Raw genomic sequence first — 26,471 nt, forward strand, 5'->3', positions numbered from 1 at the left:
CACGCAAATAACGCGCACCCGTGTAAAACGCGCACATGGGTATAGCGCGCAGAAATCACGATGATATGTACAAAAACTTTTGTATACCGCGCTCACGGGTATACCGCGCATGATGCCCGACGCTCCTTTCGCCCGCCCTGACTTTCCGTGCGCTGTCCCGACTCTCCGTTCACCCCCCCTGACTTCCGTGCACTGCCCTGACTTTCCGTGCGCTGTCCCGACTCTCCGTTCACCCCCCCTGACTTCCGTGCACTGCCCTGACTTTCCGTGCGCTGTCCCGACTCTCCGTTCACCCCCCCTGACTTCCGTGCACTGCCCTGACTTTCCGTGCGCTGTCCCGACTCTCCGTTCACCCCCCCTGACTTCCGTGCACTGCCCTGACTTTCCGTGCGCTGTCCCGACTCTCCGTTCACCCCCCCTGACTTTCCGTGCACTGTCCCCCCTTGAAGTCCTGTCCCCCCTTGAAGGTCTGTCCCCATCCTGAAAGCCTGATGCCCCCCCCGATGTCCGATACATCCCCCCCCCCCCCGGCAGGACCACTCGCACCCCCACCCCGAAGGACCGCCGACTCCCCAACAATATCGGGCCAGGAGGGAGCCCAAACCCTCCTGGCCACGGCGACCCCCTAACCCCACCCCGCACTACATTACGGGCAGGAGGGATCCCAGGCCCTCCTGCCCTCGACGCAAACCCCCCTCCCCCCCCCAACGACCGCCCCCCCCAAGAACCTCCGACTGCCCCCCCAGCCGACCCGCGACCCCCCCCGGCCGACCCCCACGACCCCCCCCACCCCCCTTCCCCGTACCTTTGGTAGTTGGCCGGACAGACGGGAGCCAAACCCGCCTGTCCGGCAGGCAGCCAACGAAGGAATGAGGCCGGATTGGCCCATCCGTCCTAAAGCTCCGCCTACTGGTGGGGCCTAAGGCGCGTGGGCCAATCAGAATAGGCCCTGGAGCCTTAGGTCCCACCTGGGGGCGCGGCCTGAGGCACATGGTCGGGTTGGGCCCATGTGCCTCAGGCCGCGCCCCCAGGTGGGACCTAAGGCTCCAGGGCCTATTCTGATTGGCCCACGCGCCTTAGGCCCCACCAGTAGGCGGAGCTTTAGGACGGATGGGCCAATCCGGCCTCATTCCTTCGTTGGCTGCCTGCCGGACAGGCGGGTTTGGCTCCCGTCTGTCCGGCCAACTACCAAAGGTACGGGGAAGGGGGGTGGGGGTCGCCAGGGGGGTCGCGGGTCGGCTGGGGGGGCGGTCGGAGGTTCTTGGGGAGGGCGGTCGTTGGGGGGAGGGGTGTTTGCGTCGAGGGCAGGAGGGCCTGGGATCTCTCCTGCCCGTAATGTAGTGCGGGGTGGGGTTAGGGGGTCGCCGTTGCCAGGAGGGTTTGGGCTCCCTTCTGGCCCGATATTGTCGGGAAGTCGGCGGTCCTTTGGGGTGGGGGTGCGAGTGGTCCTGCCGGGGGGGGGATGTATCGGACGTCGGGGAGTCGGCCGGGCAAGAGGGCTTGGGCTCCCTCTTGCTCCGATCGTGGATGCGGGTGCGGGTGGGAGCGCGTGCGAGCGGTCGTTCGGGGTGGGGGTGTGAGCGGTCCTGCTGGGGGGGTGAATCGGGCGTCGGGCGGGGTGGGAACTATGTTTAAAAACTTTTGTATACCGCGCTCACGCATATAACACGCGAGGGGTATGCGCGGTAGGTAAAAACGCGTATAACGCGCGCATTATATGCGTGAAAATACGGTAAATCTTTTTGTTGTATGCTGTTGTAGATTTTCAAGTGATGTATTTTAATTGTTTGATATTTGCTGTGCACTTGATGTAAATATAAAATGAATAAAGAATTAAAAAAAAAAAAAAGAGTAAATGGCATGGATGGGCAGACTGGATAGGCCTTATGGTCTTTATCTGCCTTCATTTTTTTTCTGTAAGAAAAGGTTCTGGGAGTTTAGGCTGGTGCTTTTTCTTTCAGATTGCCCTTTTCAGCAGATGATGCGACTCATATCAAGGATCATTATACGTTATTGGAGCGGCAGATCATCATAGAGGTAATTTGGCTCCCTCACCGCCTCATTCGTCTGTCTTGAGTGTCCATAAGAAGTGGCAAACTGGGACTGTTACATCTGTAGTCTTCTCTTTTACCTGCCACAGGTACTGAGGTCAGTAAGAGGAGTTTGAACTGTATACGGAAAAGATATGCAGCCAATTAAGTGACTTGGGGAGGGGGAGTTTGTGAGTGTAGCAATATTGGCAGAAGATAAGTTGTGCAACAGAACTTTGAACAGATTGAAGGGGGAAAAGATGGTTTAATGGAAGGAGAGAGATGGGATGATAGTTGGGAGGGCAGCTAGGGTCCAGTGAAAGGGTAACCACAGCATGTTTATTTGATTTATTCTAAAAATTTCTATACCGTTTTAAACTAAAACGGTTTACAAAAGTCTTACATACATAAAATTAGAAAGGTTTAAAAATGCAATGAAACTTGGCTTTTTCAGCAGGCCTTCAGCGACTAATGTTTTGTATTTCTCAGGATCTTGTTGACCGTCCTATATAACTCCTTGTTTTATGCTCCCTTACCTTTATTAGTATTATAGGTTGATTGTGTCTGTTCTATGAATGAATGACTCTATCCTATTTTAATTTGTAGCTCTTTTTCAATATTTTAATTTTGGATTGTGTATCCCTTTGCTCTATAATAATAGTTAAAAGCGGTATAGTAAGTGCAAAATAAATAAATCTTATGCTGCACAGTGTGGTATAAGTTGTGTGTAGCACATGGAAGAGATCTTTTCAGCAGTGATCAAGAAAGTGGATGTCTGGTCTGTCTTTTGTGTTTTATTATTTGAATTCTATTTTGTTTGTCAATTGCTACCTTGTTTAATTGTGTACATTATGTTGTATCTGCCTAGTTTCTTAAGCAGAATTTCTTAAAAATAAAAAGAATTATATAAATTTTGATTTCTTGCATAATATTATAACTTTATATAATATTAAATTTCTAATGAAATGTTAAATTTGATATTAATATATGAGTTAATCAAGTGTGTATATTCAAATTTCTAATGAGTTTATTGAAACACTTGTTGTAACATAAGAAAATGAATAAAGATTTTAAAAACAAAAAAAAAAAATAAAAAAAAAAATAAAAAGAACAGATAGCAGAATGTAATGCGCTTTTCAGAAATAATTTTCTTAGGAAGATACAGGGCATCAGGATGCAAGGCCTTCAGCTTCTCCTAATCTATATGTTGATTAAACCAACAGACTCTATTGGTAGATAAGAGTACCCCAGAGACCAACAAGAGGGAAATCTGGTCCGTTTTCATTAGATGGCAAGCAGGGCTCTCCAAAGGTCCCACCTGCTACAATAAAAACAGTTTCAGTTTTTTAACTTCTATTTTAATACAATGCAACCTAGCTAAATTAAAACTGTATAATACCTGAAAATGTTGCTTATTTGCAGGCAAATGATAAGCACTTAGAAGCCTCAGGGCAGGAAGAAATATTCCGGAAGCATCCAAGGAAGGCATCCATTCTCTTCATGCCCCTTGTGACTACTCTGTTCTACTCCTGTATATACCACTACACAGAGGGAGAGGTAAGAGCTATGTTTGTGAACGGACCTTGGAATATGCCACTACCTCGGGACTCATGAATTCTTGACATGCTGCTAGCTGAAAGTGTGATATGGTAACTACATTTAAAGGCTTTTGAAGCTAACCCTTCTCCTTCTGATCAAAAATAAGCAAATGTTAATAAATATCAGTATCTATAAGTGAAGCATAAGAGCATTCCAGTGACAGTCTCACAGGAAGAGGGGAGGAGTGGGCAAGATGAGAAACAGGGAGGATTGGATAGGTGATAAGAAAGTGACAAAACCATAGAATTTAATGGTTTGTTAATCCAATAGAAGACCATGTTTTCACACCCACCAGACAGGACTTAACAAAGACCTTGGTTTTCTATTGCTTTGTTCTTATCGCTCATTCATATCTCTCTGTCCCTCCACCCAACCCTCTCTATTTCTCACCTTGTATACCCCTCCCTCTTCCTGTGAGACCAACATTGGAATGCTTTTATGTTTTATTTATATATTCTAGTATTTGTCAACATTTGCTTATTTCTGATCTGAAGAAGGCTAATCAAAAAAATGCATTGAGAATAAATTTATGTATTTAAGATAATAATAGAAAGAAATTCAAATGATGTATATAAATTTAAATGATGTAATATTGTACACTTGTTATAAGATGAAAAATGAATAAAGAATTTGGGAAAAAAAATGCACTGAGTTAGTCCAATAAAAAAGTATCACCTTATTTCAAAAACGTATTTAATTTGTTTTCTATCATGTTCTCGCCAATGAGCTCAGAACAGGTTACAGGTTAACATACATAGAATACAGTCAAGACAGGATACAGTTCATGTACAGGCAGTCCCTGAGTTACAGACACCTGACTTAAGTATGACTCGTACTTAAGAACGCAGGCACGGCTTCATTTGATTTCACTGAGCAGTGTTTCCAGTGGCAGATTCAGGAACGATGCAGGGCCACATTAAGAACAGTGTGTGGTTATACATGCTGTACCTTAGAGAGAACACTGGTAGGGACAGTTGACCCTTTTGTCAGCTGGGAGCAGAGGTAAGCAGCAAGAAGCTTAAAAACATACAAATCCAACTTAAGAACAGCTTTAAAAACTGTGACATCTCCGCTCCCCGAGACGGTCATGTCAGAGTGAAACCCTGGTCTCAGTCTCTTACTCGAGACCAGACTCTCCCTGAGAAGGATCAGGAAGAAGATCCTGAAAGCCTAGCTGCCTATCCTGAGCCTTCTAGCCTAGAGCAGTGCCCTGAGGATAGGTTAACTGCCCGGCCCAGAAAAGCTTCCAGTCACACTAAGGGATTTAATCAAGCTCCCAGTGATATTCTACCCTTTAGCCTGAGGGGGAGCCCAAGAACACCCAAGCTAGGCACACAAACACCCAGTGTAGGGCGTGGCCCTAAGCCTGTTAAGCAGCTCTCCAGAGCATTAAAGGAGGCTGTCCAAGAGAGTCTAGGAGAGAGAGTTCTCCGGGCCAGGAGAAGGCCAGACCTCACTCCAGAGCCAATGGAGTATGAGGCTCCAATGCCTCAGGAACCAGCAGAGCAGCTGGATACACCAGAAAGCATGGACCTGGATGAAGGGTGTATGCTGGAGACCGGTATGGAAGAAGCCATGGATGTGGGCTTGGCAACTTTCCACTGAACACTACAGGTACAAGGCTGTACAGCAGTAATAGTGGAGAGGAGTTTTTGGCAGAACTGTTTGATTGTTTTGTGCTGTAAAGACAAGCTCAGAGCAGTGCTGCACCAGCTTGATTGGATTGCTACATTGCAGCTGTGCAGGAGCTCAGGAGAAGCCCAAAGGACTGTGAGCTAATCAGGGCTGGAAATTTAGGAGCCTGCAGTAAGGCTTCAGTTTTTGTATTTTGTGTTTTTGCTTAAAGTTTACCTGGTGAAGAAACTGGACTGTGTTAGTTAGTAAGCCCAGGACGCCAGCTCAGGGCTGGATAAGTGCTTAAGAGACTAATTGTGCTGAGTTTTTCAGAGCCTGTGTGATCAGGTAGAGCAAGCACTAAAACCTGGACTGGAAGTATAATTGATAGCAAGCTTGCTGTGCTTTCACTGGACTGGGGTGAAAGTTAAAAGGCTTTTTGTTTTCTGTTTTCTTTCTTTTTGCCTTGTTTGGGGAGAAAGGAAACTTGGACTATGATAATGGATGATATGATTTATGTGGCAAGTGATTAATTAAACTTTGCACATTATTTTGTTCAACTTGACTCACGGCGCTTTATTTTTAGCAAAGCCCAAGATAGTGAGACACCAGTGAGGTCTCCCCCTTTGGGAGCCACGTCAGGAGTGTGCTACCCTCTACCGGAGGTCTTCTGAATTTTACCAAGACCCCGGCAGGTGACAAAACATAACTCGTTCTTAACCCGGGGACTGCCTGAATTTACAAAACAATATGTTCATCTGAACTTGATCTATTCAGTTGTACAATCTGGCACATTTAATTGACTAAGACATATTTTTCACTAGTATATGGCACTTCCTCTAGTCAGATTTAGCTGGTTCTCATTGGGCCTGAGGGGTTTCTACACCTGGGTTGACAATGGTTTCAACTACAACGTTTGGATGTGTATTTTCCTGTGTGTTTGATTTCTCTATCCTATAATTATTATGGTGTTCCTTTCCAAATTATAACTTTATTTTTTGTTAGCCACTGTGATCTGGTTTAGCATGTAATGGGGTATTAAGATTTTAATGAATATAAACATATGACATTGGATTGAAAAATATTTGAGTTCTTTCAACTGGACTTCATGTGGGAGAACTATTTTACATGTTTACAAAGAATTTAAGGAGAATTACAAAGATTATGGGACTCGGTGAATGGTAAGGGAACAGAGATGACTAAGAAACCCATTCACCATCTTGAATGTGGAAGGGGGAATATGGGATAGAAAAAATGTGGTGGTTTGTAATATGTTTATGTTATGTTTTATTCCTGAAATGCACTACCGAGAGAGGTGGTGGAGAGGAAAACAGTGAAAGAGTTAAAAAAAAAAAAAGCATGGGATGAACACAGAGGATCTAGAATCAGAAAATAACAGTAAATATTGAAGGACTAAGGCCAGTACTGGGCAGACTTGCACAGTTGGTGTCTGTATATGGCCATTTGGTTGAGGATGGGCTGGGGGGCTTCAATGGCTGGAATGGTGTAGATGGACTGGAGTGATCTTTGACGGAGACTTCAGTAGTTGGAACCTAAGAACAGTACCGGGCAGAGCTTTGGATTCTTGCCCAGAAATAGCTAAGAAGAAAAAAAAATTTAAATTGAATCAGGTTGGGCAGACTGGATGGACCATTTGGGTCTTTATCTGCCATCATCTACTATGTTCCTATGTATTAGAACTTGTTATACCACTTCAGTATATGACAGATCTAAGTGGTTTATAATACAAATATTTTATGAAAGGAACTCCATTAAAGATAGGAAAGTATCTCTGGATGGATAAAAAACCTAGTAAATGTATGAAATCATTAGGATTAGATAATTTGGTTCAATCTTGTGATTTGAAAGATATATGGCGGATACTTCATTTTAATGACCGGGAATTTTCTTTCTGTTCACATGTTCATAAATCTTTTTCAAGAATTGATTATATTTTTGTTTCAAATCAATTAGTCCAGCAAGTGACACAAGCCTCCATAGATCCAATCATTTTGTCTGATCAGGGTGGAGTGTGGATAGAATTTAAATATGCTGAACAAGATAATAATAGATCTGTATGGAGATTTGATAATACATTGATTGTGGATTCAAAATTTCACAGAAGAATTTCAGGCAAAAATGACTGAATTTTTTCAATTTAATTCTTCAGATGATATTAATATAGAAATATTATGGGATGCATTTAAGGCTACCATGAGAAGTATAATTATCTCATATTCTGCATATTTTAGAAAGCAACTTAGAAAACAATTTTCTAATTTGGAAATAGAAATTAAGAATCTGGAATCTAAGTTGTCTGATAAATGCGAACAAAATACCCTGCAAGCTTTATTAAAAGCAAAAGGTAAATATAATGAAATTTCTTCAAAATTGGCAAGGAAAGATTTGTTTTCCCAGTTTGCCAGCAGACTCTGTATTATGGAAGCTCAAATAAGACGGGAAGATTATTGGCCAATTATCTTAAAGCAAAGAAAAGAAAAACAAAAATTATTTCAATAAAAGATGAGAAAGGGAATACACATATACAAATTGGAAATATTTTAAATCAATTTCTAAAATTTTATAAAAACTTATATTTTTCTGAGCCTTATGATGATAGGAGGAAGGATGGATTAGAATTTTTAAAATTAATTAATGGTCCAAAAATTACTGAGCATATAAAGAAGAATTTAGAAGAGTCTATATCATTAAAAGAATTAGAAACAGCGCTGAAGTCTCTTAGAGTTGGATCCGCTCCAGGTGGTGATGGTTTTACGGTAGAATTTTATAAAGTATTTCAAAACACCCTGTTACCTCATTTATTAAATTTATATCAGACTCAACTAACTAAGGGTTGCATTGAAGGTACTATGGCAGAATCTTTTTTTTTTTTTTTAATTTCTTTATTCTTTTTCAAACTTACATCAAGTGCACAAAAAGAACAACATGAAATACTATCGTATAACACTTGAATATCAAACATTATATTCTTAATATGTAAATTAATTAAAAACCCTCCCCCCTCCCATCTTTCTATACAATCATTAAAACTATCATATTCCTTCAAAATTTCAATTTTGCTACATCTTATCTTCCAATCTCCCCACCCCCCTATGTATATTATCAAAGAAAAATGATGCCTATTCACTACAAAAATCAACCATCGGTCTCCATATCTTTAAAAAATTTTTATAACTTCCTTTCTGTATTGCAATTGCTCTTTCCATCTTGTAAATATGACACAGGGAATTCCACCAAAACGTATAATTGAGATTACTATAATTTTTCCAGTTGTTAGTAATATGCTGCATAGCAACACCCGTCATTATCATCAAAAGCTTATTGTTATGTGCTGATAATTGACTTTTTTTCCTCATAGACATACCGAACATTATCCCAGGACAAGCAGGCAGCATATTCTTGACTGATGGATGACGGCACCGACGGAGCCCCGGTACGGACAATTTTAGAGTGATTGCACTCTAAGAACTTTGAAAGTTCTAGTAGGCCGCACCGCGCACGCGCGAGTACCTTCCCGCCCGACAGAGGCACTTGGTCCCCAGTTTCTTAGTTTCCGCGGAGCGAAGAAGATGCGTGTTCCAACAGCTGTTGGAAAATTTTTTCAAATTTTTCTCGCCTTCCCGCTCGCGCGTTATTTTCTTGTCGTGATTTATTCACCTTATCGTTTCTTTCTTTTATTTAAAAAAAAAAAAAAAGTCAATTTTTTTCGACTTTTTTCCGGTCAGCCCCGGCGGAGCCTGTTGGCACCATCGAAGCCTCGGGCTTCGATTTTGCTACGGCCGTTTTTCCCTTCATGCCCCCTTCACCGGGTTTTAAGAAGTGTCAGCGGTGTGCACGTCCTATTTCTCTTTCCGACCCGCACAAGTGGTGCCTTCAGTGTCTGGGTCCGGACCATAGGGCAGAAATGTGCACCCGCTGCAGTTCTCTCCAAAAGAGAACTCTAAAGAATCGCCAAATTCAACAGCAAATTCTTTTCGGTGCCGCCATGGAAGTTCCCCCGGCATCGACACCGTCATCTTCCTCCAAATCGGCACCGGTGACTTCGACACCGCAAGATCCATCCTCGGTGTCGCACCCTGTAGGTAAGCCGGCTAAGAAGCCATCCCCTACTGTCCTTAGCCCGCCAGTCGAACAAGCAGTGAGCCAAGTCCTGCAGACTGCGCGCCGGCCTCGCAAACGCTCCGCTCCTATTGAAGTCACTGCCTCTTCATCGGCATCGACTTCGCCTGAGCGTCGAGCTGCACCGCAGGTACCGAGCAAGAAAAAAGCGGTACCGGTGCCATCGGGACCGTCTCTGGATGAGAGAATAGCATCCATCCTTCAGGTCCAGCTAAGGAGCAGTTACAACACTTGCTCCCGGCTCTGCTGACTCCGAGCCTTCCAGTGTCGGTACCTACTGAGCATTCGGTGCCGATCGTCGAACAGCCTGTTTTGTCGGCATCGACGTTGTCGGCACCGCAAAAATCTGTTTCTATGCCTGTTCTCTCGGCGGAACCGAAGTCTCTTCGACGCACTGCTTACTTGACTTCGGAGCCGGTGCCGTTCTCTGACACACGTACTGCTGTACAGTCACCCGGTACGGTGTCCATGAGGTCTGGTAAATCGGTACGCAAAACCAAGCATACCGAACCTTCTACCCCACTTTCTCAGGGCCGTCTGTCATCGGTACGGGACCCTGATTTGTGGGATGATTCTGATGACCCCCTCGGTACCGAGGCAGATTATTCCTCGGAGGAGGATGTTACATCGGTGCAGGATCCTGCTGGTAAGCCAGAGCACTCGTCCTTCACCAAGTTTCTTAAGGAGATGTCGGACACCCTTTCCATCCCTCTAGAGTCTGACTCTAAAAAATCCAAAGCATTTCTTGATGCTTTGGATTTTGACCAGCCTCCGAAAGAATTTTTAAAGTTACCCCTCCATGACATCTTGAGGGAAACTTTTTACAAAAATTTAGAAACTCCTCTCACCGTTCCAGGAGCCCCTAGGAAGCTGGAATCGCTTTACAAGGTGATTCCTATTCCAGGGTTTGACAAACCCCAGCTGCCCCATGAATCTCTGCTGGTGGAGTCCACCCTCAAAAAATCAGCAGGCTCTAGTGTATATGCCTCTGTCCCTCCTGGCAGAGAGGGCAAGGCCATGGATAAATTTGGTAAAAGACTTTACCAAAATGCAATGCTGGCCAACCGTTCAGGTAATTATGCGTTTCACTTCTCTTTTTACCTGAAACATTTGATTCAGCAAGTCTCTTCTTTTCAAAAGTATCTTCCTGACCGTAAGCTTCCTGCATTCCAACAATGCACTTCCAGTCTCCTACAACTCAGGAAGTTCATGGTCCGGTCCATCTATGATACTTTTGAACTCACATCCCGAGCCACGGCTATGTCTGTAGCGATGAGACGATTGGCATGGCTCCGAGTCTCCGACCTTGATGTGAACCACCAGGACCGCCTTGCCAATGCTCCCTGCCTGGGTGATGAGCTCTTTGGAGAATCTATGGATACCACCACTCAAAAGCTCTCTGCCCATGAGACGAGGTGGGATACTTTGCTGAAAAATAAAAAGAAGCCTCCTCCTCCTCGTCCATTTAGACAGCAGCCATCATATCAGAGGCGGTTTTCTGCTCGGCCAGTTCAGCCTCAACCTCCACAACCTCGGAGGCAGCGGCAACAGCACCAACAAGCACTAAACTAAACTAAACTAAACCTTAGGTTTGTATACCGCATCATCTCCGCAAGCGCAGAGCTCGGCACGGTTTACAGAGGTTAGGAGGAAAGGAACTACAAAGATGGATATAGGAGAGGGAATAAGAAAATAGGGAGGGAACAGGGTACTAGAGAACGAGGGGTGATTAGATTTTTGAAAAGAGCCAAGTTTTCAGATGTTTACGGAAGGATTGGAAGGAGATGACATTTCTGAGCGGGGATGAGAGGTTGTTCCAGAGTTCTGTGGTTCTAAAAGGGAGGGATGTTCCAAGTTTTCCTGCGCGGGATATACCTTTTGTAGATGGGAAAGATAGTTTCAGTTTTTGGGAGGATCTATAGGAGATTGGGTTAGAGGAATTCCAAAGGAGTGGGATAACGGGGGGTAGGATGCCATGTAGAATCTTGAAGGATAAGCAGGCACATTTGTAGAGGACTCTGGAGTATACTGGGAGCCAGTGAAGCTTGGAGAGGAGAGGGGAGACGTGATCAAACTTGCCTTTTGTGAAAATAAGCTTGGCCGCGGCGTTCTGAATTAGTTGAAGTCTGTGGAGGTTTTTCTTAGTTAGGCATATATAGAGGGAGTTGCAGTAGTCCAGTCTGGAGAGGATGGTGGATTGAACGAGGATGGCGAAATGAGAATGGTGAAAGTAGGATCTTACTTTCCTCAACATATGGAGGCTAAAGAAGCATTTTTTTACCAGGGAGTTGAGGTGATCACTGAAGGAGAGGGAGGAGTCTAGGACGAAGCCTAGGACTTTGCTTGAAAACTCAAGCTGGAGAGTGGGGCTGGAAGGTAGTGGAATGGAGGAGGGTAAATGGTCTGAAATAGGGCCGAGCCAAAGTAGTTTTGTTTTGGACTCATTTAGTTTCATTTGTACAGATTGGGCCCAGGATTGGAGGTTCGTAATACAAGAGGATATGTTTTCAGTGAGGTTAGAGAGGTTCAAGTCGGTCTCGAGGAGGATGAGGATGTCGTCAGCGTAGGAGTAGAGAGTTTCTAGGGGGGATAGATGAAGTAGTTTCAGAGAGGACATGTAGATGTTGAAAAGGATAGGGGAGAGGGGTGAGCCTTGCGGGACTCCACATTTCGGCTTCCAGGGGGGGGATGAGGTACCGTTTGTATTAACGGTGTAGGAGCGGAAGCGTAGGAATTTCGAGAACCAGTCTAGGACAGTGGAGCTTATGCCTATTTCGGAGAGTTGGAAGATTAGGATGTCGTGGTGAACGACATCGAAGGCTGCGGAGAGGTCGAATTGAAGAAGAACAGCAGATTTGTTACGCGAGTGGAGTTGTTGCACTTTAGAGATTAGTGAGGCCAAGAGGGATTCGGTGCTGAAGTTGGGTCTGAAGCCGAATTGGTGGGGTAGGAGGATAGAGAATCTTTCTAGGTAGGAAGAGAGTTGGGTGGATATGATAGATTCTAATAGCTTGGTTAGGAGAGGGATATTTGCTATAGGGCGGTAATTTGATGGAATGGAGGGATCAAGGTCGGCCTTTTTCAGTAAAGGGGACAATGAAATGTGTCCCATGTCGGGGGAGAAAAGGCCCGATGTTAGGGCAGAGTTAATAAGTTCAGTGAGGGAAGCGATGGCCTGTGTAGGGATATTCTCGAATAAGTAGGAGGGGAAAGGGTCCAGCGAGCAGTTACAAGTTTTTAATTTGAGGCAGAGTTTGGAGACTTGCGGTTCGGAGACAAGCTCGAAGGAGGTCCAGGATCTGTCGGCAGGAATAGGAGTGGATACAAGTGAGGTAGGGTTGAGATCAATAGAGGTCAAGGAATTATAGGAGACTGTGGGGGGGAAGGAGCATCTTAGGGTGGTAACCTTTTCGTTAAAGAAATTTGCAAGGGCATCGGCTGATAGAGATGGTGGGAGCAAAGATAGGTCATTTTTTTTTGTAGTTAGTGAGCGCCAGATGTTGAACAGCGCACTGGTCTGGTTGTTGGATCTCGAAATCTTATCTCCGAAGAAGTTTTTCCTGGCTTTTTTTAATGTTGAATTGTAAGATTTAATATTAGCTCTCCAGGTCTGTCTATCTGAGGGGGATTTAGATTTTTTCCATTTGCGCTCCAGAGCGCGACATTTCTGTTTCAATTCTCTGTGGAGAGGTAGGTACCAGGGAGCCTTTCGGGGGTAGGAGATGGTTTTGGTGGTTAATGGGGCAAGGGAGTGGTAGGTGGACTCGGAAAGGGCGGTCCAGTTATGCCAGTGTGATTCGGGGTCTGTAGGTCTAGGGTTTGAGGAGAGTTTGTTGAGGAATTTGGACCAGAATAGATTGCTCGAGGTTTTTTTGCGGAAGGTTATGGAATGAGAGGAGTGGGGTGGGGAGTGAAGATGTGACATGAAGATGGGGAGGCAGGTAGTCCCTAAGAAGTGGTCAGACCAAGGGACTTGTTCCCAGCGAGTGTCATCGGTTGAGGTTTTGAAAGCGGTAAGATCAATGAAAGAGGTAAGGTCTAGAGTATGCCCTTTTTCGTGGGTTGGGGATGGGGTGGGTGAGGGAAAGCCTAGGGAGGTAAGGAAGTTGTTGAATTCGGATGTATCATTGTTATTGGTGTCGTCGAGGTGGAGATTGATATCACCAACGATTAGAAGTCTTTGGAATTTAAGGAAGGCAGATGTTATAGTCTCGTAGACGAGATTGGAAGATTTGGTCCAAGGGATGGGTGGTCGGTATAATAACAGGATGCCCAGTGGGTGGGCGCGGAGTTCGTCATTTACTGAGGCAAGTAGATATTCTAGGGAGGCATGGGTGCCCGTCTCAAGGAGCTGGACGTCGAAGAAAGATTTGGAGAGGAGTGCAAGGCCACCACCTTTTCAGTTGGGTCTGGGGGAGAAGAGGCCTTGGTAGCCATGGGGGAGGAGTTCGTTTTGTGTGAATTGATCGTCTTTGGCGATCCATGATTCTGTGATGCACAGGAAACCAGGGTTGAGCTCATCTAGAAGATCTTTCAGGATTTGGGTCTTATTGCACGCAGATCTGGCATTACAATAAAGTATCGGGACTGGGGTGAGGGAGTCCGGGACAGTGTTGGGAAGATTGGCAGGGGGTAGGGGCTTCAGGGAATCTTGGTTGACTTTTCGGGGGTTTTTCTTGGGAGGGGAGTTTCTGGTGCGTATCAGTGTGGGGATTCTGAGTCTGGGGCAGATGGTATTGGTGTTTGCAGGGTCGAGTAGGTTGGGGGAGGGAGGTTTCAGACAGAGGGAGGGATAGAGAGGTGAGCAGAGTAGAAGGAGAAGGATCCAGATGGATGAATTCATGGTGGGGTGTTTGGTGTGAGAGAGTCTGCAGCGAGAGGGGATAGAGTTGGTTGAGGAAGGAGCAGGGGAAACTTAAGTCGGGCTGGCTAAGAGCGGGGCAAGTAGGGGAGAGCCTTAATTTTTTTTTTTTTTTTTTTTTTTTTTAGAACTAAGGGGGCTATATCAGAGGGGACAATTGGTGTCTAGGCGCTTTCCATGTGGTGCCTACAGTGGGAAATGGGGCAACCGAGAAAGTGGGAGACTGGTAGGAAACCTTTTGGCTGAGGATACAGTTTGGAGCTGAACTAGGCAAACGGAGAAAAGTGTAGCATCTAAACAGGAGCAAGACACTGGTACAATAAGGTACAATTTGGTACTGAACTAAGCAAAAACAGAGTAAAGATTGGCATCTAAACAAGGAGCAAAGACAATTGTGAAATATGGTACAGTTTGGTGTTGAACAAAGCAAAAGCAGAGAAGAGTTTAGCAACTAAACAGGAGCAGGCAGTAGTAAAATATGGTACAGAAAAGAATAGTGAAATATGGGCTGAAGTAGAGCTGGCTCTCAGAGTCAGCAGGGCAGGGCAGAACCTCCTGCTCGAATGGCGTCGGGTGGAGGAAGGAGGAACACGATGGGGGAAGCTTCCTCCTTCCTCTGCCTTGGAGGCGCTGGAGCGGAAGAAAAAGCTTTCGGCGGCCCGCAGTGGGCTGAAGAGAGGCCGGGTCACGCTGGCCTTGTGCAGCCCTCGGATGGGCTGAAGTAGAGCTGGCTCTCAGAGTCAGCAGGGCAGGGCAGAACCTCCTGCTCGAATGGCGTCGGGTGGAGGAAGCACGTCAGCAACAGCCGCCTACCATAAAGCCTATCACTCAGACTAAGCCGACTCAGCCCTTTTGACGCCCTTCTCCTGGGCATTGCCAGTCTCCCTCCCTCCTGTCCTCTTCCACAGCCCATAGGAGGTCGATTAACCATTTTTCACTCTCGATGGGAGGTAATCACCACCGACCAGTGGGTGCTCTCGATCATAGCCCATGGCTACTCCCTCAATTTTCAGACTCCTCCGCCGTTAGGCCTGCCAAAAGAGTCTGCTTCCAACAAGTCTCAGTCCCTCCTTCTCGCTCAAGAGGTTCAATCCCTCCTTCTTCTCAATGCCATCAAAGAAGTTCCTCAAGATCAGCGAGGTCAGGGTTTTTACTCCCGGTACTTTCTAGTTCCCAAAAAGACCAGAGACCTCAGACCCATCTTAGATCTCAGAGATCTCAACAAATGTTTGGTCAAGGAGAAGTTCAAAATGCTCTCTCTTGCCACCCTCTACCCTCTTCTCGCTCAGGGCGACTGGCTATGCTCCCTCGATCTCAAAGAGGCTTACACACATATTCCTATCCATCTGACGTCCAGGCAATATCTGCGCTTTCTCATCAATCAACATCATTATCAGTACAAAGTGCTACCCTTCGGCCTGGCCTCCTCTCCCAGGGTATTCACCAAATGTCTGATTGTGGTAGCGGCCTATCTCCGCTCTCACAACTTTCAAGTCTTCCCTTATCTGGACGACTGGTTGATCAAAGCTCATTCCCCTCAGGCGGTTCTGCTTGCCACCAATCAGACCATTCACTTCCTTCGACTATTAGGGTTCGAAATCAATCTACCCAAGTCTCACCTCATTCCGACCCAGCGACTTCAATTTATTGGAGCCGTTCTGGACACTGTTCTGATGAGGGCGTTTCTTCCATCCAACCGCCTTCACGCCATCCTCCATCTCTGTCAGCAGGTGTTTCAACAGATTACCATTTCTGCGAATCACATGATGGTGCTATTGGGGCACATGGCTTCGACAGTACATGTCACACCCTTCGTACGTCTCCACCTGCGTACTCCTCAATGGACCTTAGCGAACCAATGGTCCCAAGCGACGGATCCTTGTTCACAACACATATCTGTGACCTCGTCTCTTCGACAGTCGCTTCTTTGGTGGTTGACATCTTCAAATCTATCCAGAGGTCTGCTGTTCCATCTACCTCCTCATCAACTAGTCATCACCACAGATTCCTCCCCCTACGCCTGGGGAGCTCACTTGAACGAATTCCAAACTCAGGGATTTTGGAATGCCCAGGAAAAGAAACACCACATCAATTTCCTGGAACTCCGAGCGATGTTCTATGCCCTCAAGGCGTTTCAACATCTTCTCTTTCCTCAAGTACTACTCATTTGCACAGACAATCAAGTTGCAATGTACTACATCAACAAACAGGGAGGAACGGGCTCTCGCCTGTTGTGTCAGGAAGCCCAACGGATTTGGTCTTGGGCGACAGCTCGTCACTTATTCCTGAAGGCTGTCTACATTCAAGGGGAACAGAATTCCTTAGCGGACAATCTCAGCAGAATTCTCCAACCTCACGAATGGACTCTCGATCCCTCGACTCTTCAGTCCATTTTCGCTCAATGGGGCACTCCTCAAGTGGACCTTTTTGCAGCTCCCCACAACCATCAGTTGCCCCTGTTTTGCTCCAGACTCTACACTCCTCACCGTCTGGCGCCCGATGCATTTCTCCTGGATTGGACCAGTCTCTTCCTATATGCTTTTCCCCCTCTACCGCTCATGCTGCGAACACTGTTCAAGCTCAAGAGGGAACAAGCCACCATGATTCTCATCGCTCCACGGTGGCCCAGGCAACATTGGTTCTCCCTTCTACTTCAACTCAGTTCCAGGGAACCCATACCTCTTCCACTGTTTCCTTCTCTGCTTTCTCAGCATCAACAGACCCTACTGCATCCCAACCTACAGTCTCTACACCTGACAGCTTGGTATCTCTCGGGCTGACTTCGGCTCACTCACTCCTTTCTCAGCCTGTCCGCTCTATCATTGATGCTTCCAGGAAACCAGCCACGCTCCAGTGTTATCAACAGAAGTGGTCTCGGTTTTCTTCCTGGTGCCTCTTACATCACCATGATCCCATGTCTCTAGCAGTGGGACTGGTATTGGACTATCTTCTTTCCTTGTCTGACTCTGGTCTTAAATCTACTTCTATCAGAGTTCACCTTAGTGCCATTGCTGCCTTTCATGAGCCAATTCATGGAAAACCCCTCTCGGCTCATCCTTTGGTTTCTCGGTTCATGAGGGGCCTTTTCAATGTGAAACCACCTCTCAAGCCTCCTCCTGTGGTCTGGGATCTCAATGTGGTTCTTTCCGCTTTAATGAAGCCTCCTTTTGAACCTTTGGCCACAGCGCATTTCAAATTTCTTACCTGGAAAGTGGTCTTCCTTATAGCTCTCACTTCTGCCAGGAGGGTCAGTGAACTGCATGCACTAGTGGCCGATCCACCTTTCACTGTTTTTCACCATGATAAGGTGGTTCTCCGTACATACCCCAAATTTCATCCTAAGGTTGTGTCTGACTTTCATCTTAACCAGTCCATAGTCCTACCTGTATTTTTTCCAAAGCCTCATTCTCATCCAGGTGAACAGGCTTTGCATACCTTGGACTGTAAACGTGCTCTGGCTTACTATCTTGAACGTACTAAGCCCCACAGATCATCTCCTCAACTATTTTTGTCCTTTGATCCTAACAAGTTGGGTCATCCTGTATCTAAGCGCACTCTCTCCAATTGGCTTGCTGCTTGCGTTTCTTTCTGTTATGTTCAGTCGGGCCTGACACTGGAAGGTTCTGTCACGGGCCACAAAGTTAGAGCTATGGCAGCGTCTGTAGCTTTCCTCCGATCTACTTCCATTGAGGAAATCTGCAAGGCTGCTACTTGGTCCTCAGTTCACACTTTTACATCACATTATGGATGCATTCTCCAGACGGGATGGACACTTCGGCCAATCTGTTTTACAAAATTTATTTTCCTAATGGCCAACCTTCCCTCCATCCCTCTTTTTGTTAGCTTGGAGGTCACCCATCAGTCAAGAATATGCTGCCTGCTTGTCCTGGGATAAAGCACAGTTACTTACCGTAACAGGTGTTATCCAGGGACAGCAGGCAGATATTCTTGCGTCCCTCCCACCTCCCCGGGTTGGCTTCTTAGCTGGCTTATCCTAACTGGGGACCGCACGCCTCTGTCGGGCGGGAAGGCACTCGCGCGTGCGCGGTGCGGCCTACTAGAACTTTCAAAGTTCTTAGAGTGCAATCACTCTAAAATTGTCCGTACCGGGGCTCCGTCGGTGCCGTCACCCATCAGTCAAGAATATCTGCCTGCTGTCCCTGGATAACACCTGTTACGGTAAGTACCGTATTTTCGCGGATATAACGCGCACCATTGTAAAACGCGCACAGGGGTATAGCGCGCAGAAATCACGATGATATGTACAAAAACTTTTCTATACCGCGCTCAGGCATATAACGCGCATGCTGCCCGACTATCCTCTGGCCACCCCGACTCTCCTTTCGCCCTCCCCGACTCTCATCTGGTTGCCCCGACTCACCCTGACTTTCGGTGCACTGCCCCGACTCTCCTCTGGTTGCCCCGACTCACCGTTCACCCGCCCTGACTTTCGGTGCACTGCCCCGCCTCTCCGTGCCTGTCCCCCTTGAAGTCCTGTCCCCCCTTGAAGGTCTGCCTGTCCCCCCTTGAAGGTCTGCCTGTCCCCCCTTGAAGTCCTGTCCCCATCCTGAAAGCCTGATGCCCCCCCTCGACGTCCGATTCTTCTCCCCCCTCGGCAGGACCACTCGCACCCCCACCCCGAAGGACCGCCGACTCCCCGACAATATCGGGCCAGGAGGGAGCCCAAATCCTCCTGGCCACGGCGACCCCCTAACCCCACCCCGCACTACATTACGGGCAGGAGGGATCCCAGGCCCTCCTGCCCTCGACGCAAACCCCCCTCCCTCCAACGACCGCCCCCCCCCCCCAAGAGCCTCCGACCGACCCGCGACCCCCCTGGCCGACCCCCCCACCCCCCTTCCCCGTACCTTTGGAAGTTGGCCGGACAGACGGGAGCCAAACCCGCCTGTCCGGCAGGCAGCCACCGAAGGAATGAGGCCGGATTGGCCCATCCGTCCTAAAGCTCCGCCTACTGGTGGGGCCTAAGGCGCGTGGGCCAATCAGAATAGGCCCTGGAGCCTTAGGTCCCACCTGGGGGCGCGGCCTGAGACACATGGTCGGGTTTGGCCCATGTGCCTCAGGCCGCGCCCCCAGGTGGGACCTAAGGCTCCAGGGCCTATTCTGATTGGCCCACGCGCCTTAGGCCCCACCAGTAGGCGGAGCTTTAGGACGGATGGGCCAATCCGGCCTCATTCCTTCGTTGGCTGCCTGCCGGACAGGCGGGTTTGGCTCCCGTCTGTCCGGCCAACTTCCAAAGGTACGGGGAAGGGGGGTGGGGGGGTCGGCCAGGGGGGGTCGCGGGTCGGTCGGAGGTTCTTGGGGGGGGGCGGGCGGTGGGGGGGGGGGGGTGTGCGTCGAGGGCAGGAGGGCCTGGGATCCCTCCTGCCCGTAATGTAGTGCGGGGTGGGGTTAGGGGGTCGCCGTGGCCAGGAGGGTTTGGGCTCCCTTCTGGCCCAACTACACAAAGTACGGGGAAGGCGGGTGGGGGTGTCGTGGGGGTCGGCCAGGGGGGTCGCGGGTCGGCTGGGGGACGGGCGGAGGTTCTTGGGGGGGGCGGTCGTTGGGGGGAGGGGGTTTGCGTCGAGGGCAGGAGGGCCTGGGATCCCTCCTGCCCGTAATGTAGTGCGGGGTGGGGTTAGGGGGGTCGCCGTGGCCAGGAGGGTTTGGGCTCCCTCCTGGCCCGATATTGTTGGGGAGTCGGCGGTCCTTCGGGGTGAGGGTGCGAGTGGTCCTGCCGGGGGGGGGGATGTATCGGACGTCGGGGAGTCGGCCGGGCAAGAGGGCTTGGGCTCCCTCTTGCTCCGATCGTGGATGCGGGTGCGGGTGGGAGCGCGTGCGAGCGGTCGTTCGGGGTGGGGGTGCGAGCGGTCCTGCTGGGGGGGTGAATCGGGCGTCGGGCGGGGTGGGAACTATGTTTAAAAACTTTTGTATACCGCGCTCAGCCATATAACGCGCGAGGGGTATGCGCGGTACGTAAAATCACGTATAACGCGCGCGTTATATCCGCGAAAATACGGTAACTATGCTGAACAGTATCATATGATATTTCCACATGATTTTCCAATAAGCAATTTATTTGAGACCAAATTGAATTCCAAAAATTCCTAATGCAGGGGCAATAAAAAATTAGATGATCCAATGTCCCCACTTCTAGATTACAGTGCCAGCATCTATTAGATTTAGAGCTATCCAACTTTTGTAAACGAACTGGGGTCCAAAAAGCTCTATGTAATAAAAAGAACCAAGTTTGTCTCATAGATGCTGACACTGTACATCTCATTCTCCAAGACCAAATTCGTGGAATGGCAGAATCTTTAAGTATAGTTTTGCCAAAGCCAAATAAAGATCCTACTTTGGTTTCAAATTACAGGCCTATCTCGCTAATTAATGTAGATGGAAAACTTTTAGCTAAGACATTAGCTTTGCGTTTAGCTAATGCTCTCCCTTTTATTATTGATATGCACCAAACTGGGTTCGTTGCTAGGAGACATTCATCTAATAACACCAGATTGGCTTTTCACATGTTAAATTTAACAAAAGCCATGAAAGATCCAGCTTTTTCTGTTTCTTTAGACGCAGAGAAAGCCTTTGATTGGGTGGAATGGACATTTATGTTTCAAGCTATGGAATGGTTTGGAATAGGTTCAGGATTTATACAAATGATTCGAACATTGTATAGCTCCCCTGCTGCTAGAATGTATATAAATAATAATTTCTCAGAGCGTTTTAGTCTGCAGAGAGGGGTTAGACAAGGCTGTCCCCTATCTCCTTTGCTTTTTGATATTGAATTAGAATCCTTTTTATTAGCTATTCAACAGGAGAAGGAGGTACAGGGTATTCCTTATTCAGATCGGGAATACAAGGTCTTTGCATATGCAGATGATATACTGCTTCATTTGAAAAATCCAGAAACAACCTTCCATGCCTACTTGAGTTGATAGAAAAATTCAGAAAATTTTCAGGATATAAGATCAATTGGAGTAAATCAGAAGTTCTTCCACTAAATGTACATTGTACAAAAGGTTTGTTTGATTCACTTCCTTTTGTATGGAAAGAGGATGGAATAAAATATTTAGGAATTTTGATAAAAAATACACTGGAAGACACAGGAATGAAAGAGAATGAAAAATCTTTATTAAAGAAGGTAACAGAAATGTGCGAGCAATGGAATCCTTTATATCTTTCTTGGTGGGGGAGAGTTCAAACTATTAAAATATTGCCTGTGGTTTGCTATCAAATGGGTATGATACCAGTTTTTTTTAAGGGGTCCTTTTATAAAAAGTTAAACAGTATTCTTACAAAATTTGTTTGGCTAAGTAAAACTCCTAGAATCGCTTTAGTATCTTTACAAAAACCAATTACAGAAGGGGGGGTAAATTTTCCCAATTTTTATACATAGAAACATAGAAGATGACGGCAGATAAGGGCCATAGCCCATCAGGTCTGCCCACTCCACTGACCCACCCCCAAGTCTACTATCCTAGGGATCCCACTCCTGGTGACAGGTTCCCTTGGCTTAACCCTCTAAGGGATCCCACATGGGCATCCCATGTGCTCTTAAATTCTTACACGCTGTTTGCCTCGATCACCTGCACCGGGAGCTCGTTCCAAGGATCAACCACTCTCTCGGTGAAGAAATATTTCCTGGTGTCGCCATGAAATTTCCCGCCCCTGAGTTTGAGCGGATGCCCTCTTGTGGCTGAGAGTCCTTTGAGAAAGAGAATCTCTTCTTCCATCTCGATACGGCCGGTAATATACTTAAACGTCTCAATCATGTCTCCTCTCTCCCTACGTTCCTCGAATGAGTACAGCCGCAAATTTTTCAGCCTTTCCTCGTACGATAGATCCTTGAGCCCCGAGACCATCCTGATGGCCATCCTTTGCACCGACTCTACTCTCAGCACATCTTTTCGGTAGTGTGGCCTCCAGAATTGCACACAGTATTCCAAATGAGGCCTCACCATGGTTCTGTATAATGGCATTATGACTACCGGCTGACGAAACTCCTGCGGATGCAACCTAACAACTGTCTTGCCTTAGATGAAGCCTTCTCCACATGATCAGCAGTTTTCATGTCTGCGCTGATGATCACTCCCAAGTCTCGTTCTGTTGAAGTTCTAGCTAAGGTCTCACCATTCAAGGTGTAAGTTCTGCACGGATTTCTGCTGCCGAGGTGCATGATACTATTGATCACCATTTACTCCTTGCTAGACTTCAGACTATTGGGGTGACTGATGAAGTTCTAGCTTGGTTCACTTCATACTTTACTGAGCGTACCTCTATAGTTGATTTCAATAATACTGCATCTCTTCCATCCCAGGTTTCTTATGGAGTTCCACAGGGATCTATTCTCTCACCCTTACTCTTCAATATTTTTTTAGCTCCTTTGATGACTTTATGCCAATCAGTAGGATTTCAAGTTTTTGCTTATGCCGATGATATTCAATTATTACACCCTTTAAACAATAACAATTTAACTGATATCTCATCTATTAATGAGAAACTTGAACAAGTATATCATTGGCTAAACAAAAACAGATTGGCTCTCAATATTAACAAAACCAATGTGATGCTATTTCCTTGGAAAGATAGTTTCTCTCTTGCTCATCCGATATTAATCAATAATGTTCCCTTACAATCAGTTAAGAATATAAAAATTTTAGGTGTTATTTTTGATAATAAACTAAATTTCCATGATCATATCAGTAATATTGTGAAAATCACTTTTTACAGATTACGTAAAATTCGTTCCATTTCAAAATTTCTCTGTTCTAAATCACTTACTATACTTGTTCACTCTTTGGTGATGTCTAAGCTCGATTACTGCAATTCTTTATTCAAAGGGATTGCACTACATGAAATAAAACGATTACAAATCATACAGAATACAGCAATAAAATTAATCAATAATTCAAAAAAATATGATCATGTAACACCACTTCTTAAAGAGGCGCATTGGCTTCCTGTTAATCATAGAATCACTTATAAGTTATGTATAACTATTTTTAAAACTTTGACTAATAAGACTCCTGCTTTTTTATATAGATCACTGATTCCTTATTCTACTAAAAGAATTTTAAGATCTAGCGAACAAAATCTGCTAACAGTTCCATCATTAAAAATTATTAATACTAGGAGACAATTTATTTTTTCCTGTATGGCGCCGCAAACTTGGAATGCCCTTCCTATTGTGCTGCGGGATGAGAAAGACTTGGGTAAATTTAAAACTGCGTTAAAAACTTTCCTTTTTAAAGACGCTTTTTTTACATAATTTATTTATTTTAGAAATTCTGTTTATTGGTCAATTTATTGGGTAAATTTAAATCTGTGTTAAAATTTTACCGTTTTAATGATGCCTTCTTCACATAATTCTTTTACTTTTTAAGAATGATGATTATTTGATCAATCCTGTTCTAATTACATTATTTTGTGTTTTCCTTCATTGTCTTATCTTTATTTAAAATTGTATTTCTTCCCTTCTTTCCCTTTGTTTAACTATGCTTAAATTTATTGTTTTTTAGTTATTACTTAAATATATTGTCTGCATTGTAATGTAATGTATTGTTACTGTATTTTAGATTTATATTGTAAATTTTAAATGTACATCGCTTAGAACATTTGATTAAGCGATTTATCAAGTCCCATAATAAACTTGAAACTTGAAACTTGATGATCTTGCATTTCTTAGCGTTGAAGCCCAGCTGCCAGGTCAAGGACCAAAGCTCCAACAAATGTAGGTCCTGTGTCATACTATCGGGTGAATTGCCATCTCTCACTATATTGCATAGTTTGGCGTCATCAGCGAATAACGTTACCTTACCTTGAAGCCCCTGAGTTAGGTCACCTATGAATATGTTGAAAAGGAGCGGGCCCAAGACTGAGCCCTGCGGTACTCCACTGGTCACCTCCGATGTTTTAGAGAGGGTACCGTTAACTACCACCCTCTGAAGTCTGCCACTCAGCAGTCATTGACCCATGTAGTTAGTGTTTCTCCCAGCCCCATTGATTTCATCTTGCTCAAAAGCCTGCGATGTGGGACACTATCGAAAGCTTTGCTGAAGTCTAGGTATACGACGTCCACAGATTCTCCCAAGTCTAACTGTTTTGTTACCCAGTCAAAGAAGCTGATGAGATTGGATTGACAGGACCTACCCTTGGTGAATCCGTATTGACTGGGATCCCGTAGATTCTCCTCATCCAAGATTGCATCTAATTTACGTTTGATTAGTGTTTCCATGAGTTTGCATACTATTGATGTGAGACTCACCGGTCTGTAGTTTGCAGCCTCTGCCCTGCAACCCTTTTTGTGCAGTGGAACGACGTTAGCTGTTTTCCAGTCTATGGGGACTCTCCCCGAACTTAGGGAGAGATTGAAGAGTCCTGATAGCGGTTCTGCCAGGACATCACGCAGCTCACTGAGCACCCTGGGGTGTAGATTGTCCGGTCCCATGGCTTTGTTCACCTTGAGTCTTGCCAATTCGTAGTAGACGTCGCCAGGTGTGAACTCGAAATTCTGAAATGGGTCTTCCACGCTGGGCCTTGCCTGCAACTGCGGACCGTGCCCCGGTGCTTCGCAGGTGAAGACCGAGCAGAAGTATTCATTCAGTAGTTCTGCTTTATTGGAATCTGATTCTACGCAGTTCCCATCTGGTTTTCTAAGGCATACTATCCCGTCTGTGTTATTTTTCCTATCACTAATATACCTGAAGAAGGATTTGTCCCCTGTCTTCATGTTCTTTGCCAGAGTCTCTTCCACTCGAAGTTTGGCCTCCCTGACTGCCGTTTTGACCGCTGCAGACCTCGCCCTATGTTCTAGTTTAGCTTCCATAGTCTCTGTTCGTTTGTAGGAAATAAATGCTTTTTTCTTCTCCTTGATGAGGTGCGAGATTTCTGCGGAGTACCATTGGGGTTTGTTGTTTCTCTGCCGTTTGTGTACTGATTTAATGTAGAGGCTTGTCGCTTCATGTATGGTAGATTTCAGGGATGACCACATAGCTTCCACATCATCAGTCGTAGCTTGGTTCTGCAGTGTCCGGTGGACGAAATCTCCCATGCGTTCGAAGTCAGTGCCTCGGAAGTTGAGTACTTTTGTTTTCGTTTTTGATCTAGGGAAACATTTCCTGAGGTAGAACCACACCATGTTGTGGTCGCAGGAGGCTAGTGTATCTCCTACCGAGACCTTCGAGACGCTATCCCCGTTGGTGAGTACCAGGTCCAGGATTGCTTGGGCCCTAATGGGTTCCAATACCATTTGTTTGAGTCGTGCTCCCTTTATGGATGTTAACAGTCTCCTGCTGCCGCTGGTTGTTGCTGAGTTTGAGTTCCAATCTGCGTCAGGCATGTTGAAGTCCCCTAGCAGAACAGCGTCTCCCCGTAGAGTGATATTCTCTATGTCTTCAATTAATTCGGAGTCTTTGTCTTCCAGTTGTCTTGGAGGTCTATATACTACACCAAGATACAGGCATTTTTCCCTGCCTCTGGCCAGGTTCACCCAGATGGATTCCCGGTGTACTTGAAATCTGTGATTCTGGTAGTTTTGATGTCTTCTTTAATGTATAGTGCCACCCCTCCCCCTGACTTTCCCTCTCTGTCCTGACGAAATAAGTTGTATCCCGGTATAGCCATATCCCACCCATGAGAGTCTGTGAACCAAGTTTCGGATATTGCCACCACGTCAAGTTCGGCATTCATTATTTCGGTCTCTAATTCTAGAATCTTATTGCCTAAACTGTGTGCATTAACTTACATAGCCCTCCATACCCCGTGATTGCCTATATTTTGTGCCAGGGTATGTATTGGGTCCTCCAGACTGGTTGTGGTTGGAATGGCGTCTCATGTTTCCTCTGCGTTTGTCATGTTCTCAGTATTAAAATGCCTAGATTATATAAAGAAAACAGAATATTAATGGATACTTGGAAAACATTACAATATGTTAGTAACTTAACACCTATTCCAGTACATAAATCAACAAATCAGACTATATGGTTAAACTCCAAGATTCAAATTGGCAGATTTAAGGTCATCTGGAAGCATTGGATGATTGTAGGGATACGTATTTTGGATGATGTTATTTCAAACATAAGAACATAAGCCGTGCCTCTGCTGGGTCAGACCTGAGGTCCATCATGCCCAGCAGTCCGCTCATGCGGCAGCCCATCAGGTCCAGGACCTTTATACAAGCCCTCTATCTATACCCTTCTATCTCCTTTTCCTTCAGAAAATTGTCC

General features: G+C 46.0%; 1 protein-coding gene across 7 annotated transcripts in view; it reads left to right on the plus strand.

Annotated features, from left to right (window-relative positions):
- Positions 1-26,471, plus strand: part of VIPAS39 (VPS33B interacting protein, apical-basolateral polarity regulator, spe-39 homolog) — a 127,699-nt gene that overhangs the window by 69,236 nt on the left and 31,992 nt on the right. For all 7 annotated transcript variants that reach the window (XM_033952368.1, XM_033952369.1, XM_033952370.1 and 4 more), the window contains 2 exons: positions 1,962-2,037; positions 3,453-3,587. In XM_033952368.1, coding sequence (XP_033808259.1) covers positions 1,962-2,037; positions 3,453-3,587 — 211 coding nt within the window. The remainder of the gene's footprint in view (positions 1-1,961; positions 2,038-3,452; positions 3,588-26,471) is intronic.

The sequence above is a fragment of the Geotrypetes seraphini genome, chromosome 7, assembly GCF_902459505.1.
Source record: "Geotrypetes seraphini chromosome 7, aGeoSer1.1, whole genome shotgun sequence".
NCBI lineage: Eukaryota > Metazoa > Chordata > Amphibia > Gymnophiona > Dermophiidae > Geotrypetes > Geotrypetes seraphini.